General features: G+C 38.4%; 1 protein-coding gene across 1 annotated transcript in view; it reads right to left on the bottom strand.

The window, feature by feature from the left end:
- Window positions 1–212: 212 nt before the first annotated feature.
- Window positions 213–11,150, bottom strand: part of LOC147633738 (AP2-like ethylene-responsive transcription factor AIL1) — an 11,388-nt gene continuing 450 nt past the window's right edge. The window contains exons 3-6 of the mRNA XM_086805580.1: window positions 1,173–1,246; window positions 996–1,046; window positions 439–515; window positions 213–304 (exon numbers count right to left, since the gene is read on the bottom strand). Of these exons, the coding sequence (XP_086661706.1) occupies window positions 213–304; window positions 439–515; window positions 996–1,046; window positions 1,173–1,246 (294 nt within the window). The remainder of the gene's footprint in view (window positions 305–438; window positions 516–995; window positions 1,047–1,172; window positions 1,247–11,150) is intronic.

Raw genomic sequence — 11,150 nt, 5'->3', positions numbered from 1 at the left:
AAACATTAATTGCTTGGTTTCTTGTGGAGGGTAGGCACCACTAATAAGTGGCCAATGTGGAACATCGTGTGGGGTATGGGTAGGGTGTAGGGTGGCGGCGGAGGCGAAGGCGGCGGCGGCGGCGGCTTCACTTTGTATAGTTGTGTGTCATCTTTGACGTGTTTGGAGGCTGATGTGGGTGGGGGGGCGGCGCCGCTGGAGAAAATCCGGGCCTAGCGGCTCATATCAAAATTGGTGACTGCATTCACGCCACGATACTTGATCGCAGCAATGTCGTATGCTTGAGCTGCCTCTTCTTGCGTGCCTTGCATCACATGTAAGCTTCCATCACATGTAATCATAATAATTAGCTGCTTAATCCCTGCACCAAAAGCCATGCATAATCCTGTGGGCACATATTGAGAATTGCAGCAGAGGATTTAGAGAGTAATAACTCACTAAATGTGCCAAGGTATAAGTCCTTGTTTCCAGCGACTCTCCCAATCCGAGCTTGCCATCGACCGTTCTGGTGATGCCTAGGAAACAAAAACCAGATAGATTTAATCAATATTGTTTGTCTTTATTCTGATTTTTGGTTGAAAAATATGTTGATTTAAGTGTTGTCCTTTTATTTTTGATTGGTTGAAAATTATGTTGATTGAAGCGCTGTCCTTATTTTTGATTGGTTGAAAAATATGATTTTTTCAAGCATTCGTCTTTTGTGGTTGTTAAAGTGAACAACCAACACCTCATTTTAATCTCTTGTTATATAAAAAATATGTTGTTTTTTTAAATTGGTTGTTAAAGTGAACAAAGAAATCTCATATGAAACGGTTATAGTTCACAATTTATAATACTCTAAGTCATTTAAAAAAAACATGAATTTCCCTCACAATTAAAATCACTCAATATTATGAAATTTGGTACTAACTTATGCATATGTACATTTAATAGTAAAATGACTACTAGTATATTAAATAAAACCTTCCAAATATAGTCTAAGAAATGAAAACTACCTTGTGACTCCCCTGTACTTTGAGGCACCTCTTGAGAATCCACTACTATTCCTGAAAAGCAACGCAAACACAATAAGAGAATACAGATCTACAACAGAAATGGATCTACTGTCAATTAGCAAGTCTTTAATGCATCAGATGATGTGCACATGATGTGTAGACCTAAATAATCCTGACCTTCTGAGAGATGCCACAAATTCTTGACGTGTCATTTGTTGCATCTCTTTAAGTTCCTTTTTGTAGTCAAGCAACTACAACCAACAATTTGTGGGAGATGGTTAATCAAAAAAGCTCATGACCTTAGCTTTGAAACATGGTAGGGTTAGTGTTTTTTTGAGTAAATTTCCAACCATATAAGGAAAAGTAGTCCTTGAAGGTTCCTATCTGTGATGACCACTGAAAAAACAACTAGATTAACATGTTATGTTGGAGTTATAAATATACTATTTCATCACCTATCCCTTTAAATAAAGAGGACATTGAATTTCATTGCATATGTTTCAAATCTAGGTGGGAAAAACCTCACAAGGTAAATGGATTGATTTATAGACACATAATGCGAAAAGAATGTTTTGATGATGATGAACATAATATGAGATTTTGGAGAGAAAAAATATATCATATCACTTGCACATAAGTATACAGAACTACCAGCGTGTGGTTATACCATAGATTGCTTCTGACTAATATTTTTGGTTTGTGGATGTATCATATCAACCGAGTTTGCACTTGCCCTCATAGTAATTGCCTCATAGTAATTGCATAGCACCATCTTGACTAAACGTAGCTATTTACATAGCCACCCAACATACACGAGTTGCATGCCTTGTCATTTATTCACCCTAATTATCCCTTCACACAAGAGTACATGGGTGTAAGGATTGGGCAATATTTTTATGGCTCTTTCACTTTACTCCTTGTCTTGTGAACTTACTCATTCTATTGTTTCTAAAGAACACAATTAGCTTTATGAATGAGGTTAGGCTTGAAAATATTGGGCTTAAAGGGTAAAGTACTACTTCTATTAGTCGTTGCTTTATTAATGACTTTAAGACTATATAAGTGATTGGATTGCTTATAATTCATCAAGTCCAATCAAGAATATTCCCATGAGATATCATATGAGGTGTCAGACATAGTTTTGGTGATATAGTTTGATATGGTTTACAAAATGTACTCTTCCTATATAGGTCTATCATTAGGCTCAAGGGTCCTCTATATAGAGCAATGGGCTTGGGGGGTGATCTTGCCAACAACCCCTTTTACTTCATATAAAAACCTTTGAAGGCTTTACATAGACTCACATCCTCCACAAGCTAGGCTGCTCTGAGAGCTCTACAAAGGTATGTGTGGGTCTCACTCACTAACATTGCATGCCATTGATATATCACACAACCCTTATAATATGTGAGCCCTTAAAAGAAGATTTTTAAAGAACTCACAATGGTTAACCTTGCAAAATCATTCACCCAAATTACATGCATTAGTCATAAAACCCTTAGTTAATAAACTATGACCCTTTGTGTAAAATTTGAAGTGATTTAGCATATATTACCTATCAATTTAAAAAAAAATTAAAGTTGTCAGGCAAGCTTAGAAAAAAGGAACTCTAAAAGTGTGCATGGATGACACTATCATGCAAGAAGAAAGAAGAGGGCATGGTGGCTCGGGGGGCACTACTAGAAAACCCTAGGTATCACGTGCGTTCAAGAGGTATTTTAAAAACCCTTAACTAAAATCCCCCCCCCCCCCTCAATAAAACAACCCCTCTTTACTTATGAACTAAATGATTTTTTTCTAAAATTGAATTAAAAAACCCCTCCTGTTAATGTAATTGTGTTAATTTTTCTCAATGTATCTAATTAAAAAACCCCTCCTGTAGAACTCACGTGGTACACTAACATTTTTTGAGTTGAACCCCCTGAGCATGGTGGATGCATGGCATTCTTGCATAAGCAAGAGTTGGGGTTGGGGTGGGACACGAGGGATCCCGAGGAGAGATCTAGGACAAAGAAGGGGACAGGAAGTTATGGTAGGAGGAGTGGGAAAAATGAAGATTACATGAAAAGGGCTATGGAGGAGGATGAGGAGGAGTTTGGGGAGGGCCAAGAAGTTATGGAGGAGTAGGAAAATGAGGAATAGTACATGAAAAGGGCTAAGGAGGAGGATGAAGAGTTTGGGGATGTCCAAGAAGGCAAGGTCCTCTTGGGAAAACATGTTGAAGCAGCGGAGCACATTCAAATTACAAATGAGAGGTTGGTCTTTGGGTTTCACCAATAGCTTGTGGTTATGACCAAGAACTGAAAGCTACATCCGGAGTTTTCATGTTGTGTTGTAGGAAATTGGGGGCCACTTCCTTGGAGGTTTCCCATCCCAATAGTGTTCACGCCACTACGCGCTTAACCTCCACCACTCTATTTCTTTCCAAGCCACGAAAATTGGTGGAGGAGGGATGATTATGCATGTGGCATGCATGGAGACGACCATGCTATGTCCTTCCAACACCCTCCCTCGATGGCTAGGATATGTAGGGTACCCAAAGGCTGTAATGACACTTGGCTCAGAGGTTTGCATCTCTCACAGAGATGTCACCCAGCTATTCCAGCATACGCCCCCACTGCTAGTGATTACTCCAAGCATACCATCACAATGCATCCTTCTTAGCCATACACACATGTGGCCTTCATTCAACTCCACCGAGAGGAATCGGTAAGTCAACTAGCTCTACTAACATCCCAACATGCCATCCTTGACTTTGATACCATGTAAGAAATTGGGAGCCACTTCCCGAGAGGTCACCCATCCCAGTAGTGTTCATGCCACTACACGCTTAAACTCCACGACTCTATTCCCTTCCAACCCACGAAAATTGGTGGAGGGATGATAATGGCCCTAGTCTTCTATTATTTAAGCATGATCTCATTATCCTTGGTATTATGCATGTGGTATGTAGATGGCCAAGCCATGACCTTCCAACATTGCTATCCCAAGGCTTCATTGACCATCAAGTGGTTCTTTTTTCTTCCTGTGGACGTTGTTTTACACCGAAAGTTTACCATAAGACATGGTCTTCTGACTTGGCTGGAGAAGGGCATGTTGCAATGTAAGGTGATTCTATACGGGTAAGGGCTTCTTCACAATGTTTCTACTTGATTCCTCATGGGTCCCCAAGTTGCTTGCTACTCTTTTCTTTAGGTAAATATCTGTTCATGTGCTTCCATGGGATCCTTTGTTTCATGTTAACAAGGGGCTTCTATATGCATGCCTTGTCTGCGTTGAAATGGTTAATCCTCCTCCTTGGTTATGGCCATCTATTGGTGGGGATTTTTCTAGGGCTTTATAGCGATCTCTATTCCTCCTAATCTAGATTTTGGGAAGGCGTCAAATAAGGTGTGTATTGCTAGGATACAGATACTCTTTATGCTTTGTCTTGCAGACTGCAGCATGTCTTGCTATTGTTTTAAGAAAGAAATCAACCACATCACCAACTTGGATGTTCTCTAAGTCAATCCTCCACGAGGATCTAGGCTAAAAGACATACATGAGCATAAAAAAGGGCTCATCTTAGTAGCATAATACTTAGCACTATTGTAAGTAAACTCTACTAATGGAAGATAATCTTCTGAATCAAACTGTCTCAAAGAGACATATACATGCAGCATATCTTCCATAGTCGCATTTACACCTTATATCTGGCTATCAAACTCAAGATGGTCAGATGAACTCATACTCAACTTAGTATCCAGTTTCTTGAATACTTCACGCCAAAAATGTCTAGTGAACTTTGGATCTTGATCAGTGACAATATCAACTGGAAAGCCATAAAGGCTAAACAACTTTCCAATAAACAAATAAGCGAGCTATATAACTAACATTTTCTATTTGTACAGATGAACCTAGCTAATTTGATGAGTCGATCAGGATCACCCAAATGGCATTATTCCCCCTCAAAGTCCATGGTAAAACCAACCATAAAACTCATAGAAATACTGCCATTTTTTTAGGGATTTCCAATGGCATCACAACAAGCCATCACATCTCAAATGCTCAACTTTATTGACTTAGCATTACTGGCATTTTCAAACATATTGTTTGACATCAAACTTCCACTTTGGCCAAGTGAAATATCTTCTTACTAAATGCTTAGTCCTCACCACACCCGGATGCCCAGCAGAAGGTGTGTCATGACACTCAAACATAATGCAACTCCTCGCACCATTAACATCGGGTACATAGACTTTTCCCTTTTGGAAGATCAAACCATTCCGAATAGAATACTCTCTCATACTAACAAAAATAGGGGTCATCCTAGCCTGTATAATATCCTAGATCCTACCAAAGAATCTATCATGGGGATATAAGCCCTTCAGAGAGTCAAATATTTCAAACTTACTCTCAACAAATGAAAGTTGATTCACATAGCCGATTCTACTTAAAGCATCTATCATTTTATTGGTAGATCCTTTTTTATAAAACGAATCTCAAAATTAAACTCTTTCATAAGCTTAAGCCAATGAGCCTTTTTTCCCCTTAGCTCTAGAGAATTTCAAAAGTGTTTTAGAGATAGATTATCCACATGAATACCATAAAAGTAAAGCCATACAAATAATGTCTCAACTTTTTCAAAGAATGAATAACAACAAAAAGCTCTTTCTCATACATAGGCAACTAGGTTGCCATCCTCAAACAATGAAGCTCCAATCGCATACATCTATTTCAATCAGAAATGGTTTAAATAATCTATAACTTAGGCGTAGCAGTTTCTTGATGTTTCAATTCATTAAAGCACCCATCTAACTCCTTAGTCCACTCAATAGGCTTGTACTTATTATACTTGCCTTTCTATACCTCTTTTGAAGATTCGAAAAAGGTAAATCAATCTTTACATAATTCCAAATAAAAATCTAGATATAACAGGCCATCATAAAGGGTTATGGCATGGGTACCTAGCTAATCTTCAAGAAAACAACAAATTCATGCATAAAACCTTGCGAGAATATGAAAATAAACAAGAGACAAAGAGTCAAGAGAGAAGACACTCCACTTTAGGGGTTGGAATAGCCTTGGGCTGGGGACCCCCCCTCCCGCCGCCTTCAAGTTATATTCGATAAAACCCCTTGGAGGAGTCTTGAGTACAAGTTCTTAGAGCTAGAGAGATCTCTTGTCTTTTTACATGTCTCAACCATGAGAGAATAATTGAATTTATGGTTCTTGTCCAAAAAGCACTTGTGAAAAGCGCTTTAAAACTTAGTTGTAGCCCAAAAAGAATCTTTTTAATAATAAAAGTTCTTTTAAAAATCTTTCAATGTTTTGCTTTCTAAAAGTTGATATCATTCTAAGCATGGAATCTTGCCCTATGCTACTAACTTGCCACATGGCAATGCCACATCAATTTTTTTCCCCAAAACTTCTCTTTTTTTCCCATTTTTTGTGTTGTGTTGCATTGCATTTTGCATGTTAGAAAACCTATATTTTGATGCTTCAGTGACATCCCCCCAACTTATTAAACAGTTGTCCTCAACTGATAGGTCTTTCTTTTCTCTATTTTTTCTTGTACTAGGGTAGCTCTTCTCTCTCTAGACCTATCAGTTGTTCTCAACTGATAGGTCTTTCTTTTCTCTATTTTTTCTTGTACTGGGGTAGCTCTTCTCTCTCTAGATCATGCAGAATGTCCTCCTCTTCTCTTGTGCTTGGCTTTGGGGAGCATCTTACCTTCACGGTTTTCACCCTTCACATCATAAAGAGACCTTGGGTTTGATCTCTCTAGCAAATACTCTCACCCCTTGCTACACCGCTAGAGTCGCCCTCAAGCAAGAGTCTCCCAACATGATTCTCTTCCTGTCAAAATCAACTTGCACCGGTTATATGTTAGAAGACACAAACACGTGCACACATGCTAATCCTTGGGTTTAATCGGGCATCCCCAACCCTTGGCACACATACACATATATGCTCACACAAGCATAAATCAAATGAATAAAGAAATGCACAAACATTTCCTTGGTTGTTTTGACACCAGTCCCCCTACTATAGTCCAACTACCCATGTTAGTGTCTGATTATGGTAGATTAACAGTACTTTATTCACTGATTTGCTTTAATAGTGCCTCCATGAGATGGCTAGTCCTATGATTCTTGTACAAAAGATTTAGTATGGTTCAATCTCAGAGTTGTTCCTTTTGGATACAACTTGGACAACAACCCTCGAGTTCTAGAATAATCAATTCCTTGCAGTGGAATGTAAACCTTGAGCATTCTCCTTTGTTTATGGTTCCTTGGATGTCAAAATACAAAGGCCGGTGACATCCCCTTGTCTTCTAATCATTTGTTTTTAGCTGAAAAGCTTCTTGATATGCCTGTAAAACCTGTGGAGACTATAAAGAAGTTCTCATCCACCGCTTAGCATCCATAGACAAATAATTCTTGAACTTGAAAAGTTACTTTCTAGTAATCTTATCATGAGATCTCCTTCTTTCATTATGAAAGACAATCTTCTCTAGTTGAAGAACTTCCTCTAACTCTTCAACTTTTGGTGGATTGTCATTCACTAGTTCCAAGGTTTGGGACCCCTATAAGCTCTTAGGTGACTCACATGAAATGCATTGTGAATCCTCCAATATGAAAAAACCAAAACCTATCTTAGAGAGAACCCTACTAATGAATGACCAATGTATCTCAAGGAACTTCACCTCCTTTTACTCCATAGTTATTTTTTGGAGAGAAGAAGCACCATCCTTGAGTGAGTCACTCCTCGTCGGTTGATATTGTTCAGTGCAGTTCTCCTTCTTTTCATTGCAAGAGTGCAATGTTTTGAGAGAGGGGAAGTATGTTATATGCACGTTATGTGTGCATATACTAGGAGGCTAACCCACATTAGGCTTGTGAGCATGGGAGCATGGAAACAAGCTCTAGTGGAGCATGGGTTAGGACTAACCTTAAGGGTTAAGGTTAGGGTCAGGCATCCAAGGGTCACACATGGGAAATGGAGAGTCAAGAGACACTTGAGTGCCCTCCTATATAATAGGGGCATGGGGCACACTCAAGGGAGGCTTGGAGACTTGGGGCTTGAGGCCAAGGAGGCTTTGTTATGCTCTCTTATGTAGAGGATCATATCTACTCACCTACCCTGATTTGAAAGCCCGTGCTCTTGGAGGCTACCAACGCCAAAAGTTATTGAGATATAGAGGCAAGCTACTCCAGGAAGACAATCCCAAAGATGAGGGCAAATAATTATCCGAAGAGAACAACCTTGAAAAAGAGGGTAAACAACTTTTTGAAGAAGAGAACCGCAAAAAAGAGGGCAAACTCTGTGAGAAAGAGAACAGAGGAAGAAGAAAACTTTCGCTACTTGTATATTGAAAAAAAAATTGGTTACATAGCGTTTATCTTAATATAAAGTAGTTCTTGGTACATAGTGTGGGCTTCTCATTTCACAGCTAAGACTTTCTTTAAAATTTTATAAGATTTGCAACACCATGACTATTTCTCCATCTTTACTCTCCATCCTACATAAAGATACACTTTATTGCGCACGATGAATGTTTATAATATATTGATGTTAAAAATAGTGACTATATTTTTGTGACGTATAAACTAATGCGTCTTTTAAGAGTTACATTGTATCATTGCATTTGCCTTGGTAGAATGTGTTGAAGAGCTCTCGTAATGATTTTATTTTGTTTTCCCACCACCGTGTCGATTTGTACAAAAATAGTTGATACGCGGCATAGTGTGATTTTTCCATGCCTATAGTATTTTATGTAGCAAGAGGCCCTTAGTTCTTCACAAAGTGTGGGTCATGTGCAAACAAAATATTCTTCATAGAGAAGAAGAAAAACAAACATATTAATAATCGATAGATAATTAATTAACCAATGTACAAATTACATGGATAAAAATATCTTACTAAGTAGAAAGTTATGTCCTTGTTCCCCCATGTAGCTACAATTATTTTCATAAGCGTCTTGATTGTTGTTCAAACTGACTTATGTAATCACCTTTAATCATTTTCTTACATAAGATTTTTATAAAATTATCAAACTCTATCCAAACTCTCGTACACAAAGCTTTGTTATCCTTGGATCACAAGCTTGGTTAGTTGTGTGCTCACATAGAGCTTTCCAACATTCCCATACTCCTATAACTGTTTATTCTCATAGTTTAACAAGAACCTCCTAGCTTTGGCTCCTCCCATGGACACATCTGCCAGAACATCACTAGTGGTACCTGATTTCTTCTCATCCTTTTTTAAGTTGCACATGTCCCATGAAAACACATGTTACTACAGAGTAATATCTCACATTGCTCTAAACATGCTATGGATTGAGTCCTAGACAAGAGAGTGGGAGAGAATGTTTCACCCCTTTCACTCCAAGGTGGTGGTGATCAACATGATCATGCTGGCATATTTCCACTTCTTGACTCCTCTTGTGGAATTTGAAAATTCTCGCTTTCTAGAATAGGACACTTACGATGGTCAGAGGGTTTTTGTAGAAGAACAAGAGGAAAATGGCATGTTCTTTTCTAGCATGGCCGAAAATTTGTAAACCCAAAGAATCTAGGGAGCTAGGTATGTTGGATATGCAGGTTGGATATGCAGGTTCATACTATGGCTAGAATGGCTAAATTAGATAGGGTTTTCATTGAGAAGGTTCAACCTTGAACTCTAAAACTCAAAGATCTTTCTAAGGATATGATGGTGAATCGAAATGAGATCTAGAAGATTTTGACATGTTTTGACAAATTTTCTCAGTGGCTCCTATAAAGGGAAAGAACATGTCTTTATACTGTGTATATAGTCAAAAGTTAGAAAACTCTTTGGCCGTTTCTAGATTGGCAAGGATATTTGAGGTTAACTGGGAATTCCTTAATATTCTATATGGTGGTGTTATAGCTTCAACCCTCCTTTGGCTCAGCTTGATGGTGGTGTCACATCTTCAACACTCCTTTGGTGGCTCAACTTGATGTCATGGTAGCTGAGTTTTTTTATAAGTGTGTTGTGCATGTAAAAGACCTCTAGGATTGACCCCTTAATGGGTGGAGGAGTTCAAAACAAACGGTAGCTATATTTGGATGTTCTATCAAATGATAGCTATGTTTGAATGCTCTAAATTTGATAACCCTATCTTTCAATTATAGCAAAAAAAAAATTTAATTCTTATAGCTGAACATGTGTTTAAAGGCTTGCAGCACCACCTGAACATGTGTTCCAACACTGGGACTCTTGGGGGACTTACTAGAAATGGCCAAGTAGTTCTCCTCTTGGCAAATCTATGACTACTAGTGTGTACAAGCAATTGATGGTTCTGGATATGGATTTGAATAGGCTATGGAGGGTGAGCTTCTCTGTAACTTGCTAGAATCAAAGGTCTAAAAACGTTTAGCAATTTGGGCTTCCGATTTAGATGATGGCATTCTTATAGAAGGTGATGGTAGGGTCTCTCTCTATCATGTTGAAAGTTCTTAAAAGAGGGTTTGGAGAAGGGAATTGTCCTAGGTGTATGTCAAAAAGGGCATGGAGTATGGAGCTACCTAGCATCACGGGCTATGTGCTGTATGTCAAGATGGTGTACAAGATAATTTGGGTTGTTATGTATCTTGGTCAAACTAGTTATTGGGTTAAAAAGTGGGGCATGTGGTTAATGTTGTCTTTACCATGGTCACAATCACTTGTCTCTATGGTAAGTATAAACTCGGAATGAATTATCATTTAGGGGCTCCAAGGATAAAGACATGAGCGTTATAGGTTAAGGCTAACATCAACTTGTTGATGTAGGTGAATGGGATCAACTCTATGGAATACTCAACCCTCCTTCAAAGGTTATATGAATAAAGGAGGACTGTAGTTGGAGGAGTAGTTTACTAGTGGTCTAAATGGGTACCAAGGAGTATGGCACATTCTACTAATGGTCTAAATGGGTACCAAGGAGGAATGAAGTTAGAGGAAAAATATTGGTCAGTTTCTACTAGTGGAGGAGTATTGTCAGGTTCTATTATTGGTCTTGTGGTCTTTTGATGGTGGTATGGGAGTTGACATCTTTCTGTGTGTGCATTGGATGGCCCATGTATTCTAAAATCCCCAATCTTATATATATATATATATATATATATATATATATATATATATATATATATGAGTCCTTGCTAACTTGCAATG

This window comes from Cibotium barometz, chromosome 11, assembly GCF_041138505.1.
Source record: "Cibotium barometz isolate CiBa-2024 chromosome 11, ASM4113850v1, whole genome shotgun sequence".
NCBI lineage: Eukaryota > Viridiplantae > Streptophyta > Polypodiopsida > Cyatheales > Cibotiaceae > Cibotium > Cibotium barometz.
This window is presented reverse-complemented; position numbering and strand designations above follow the sequence as displayed.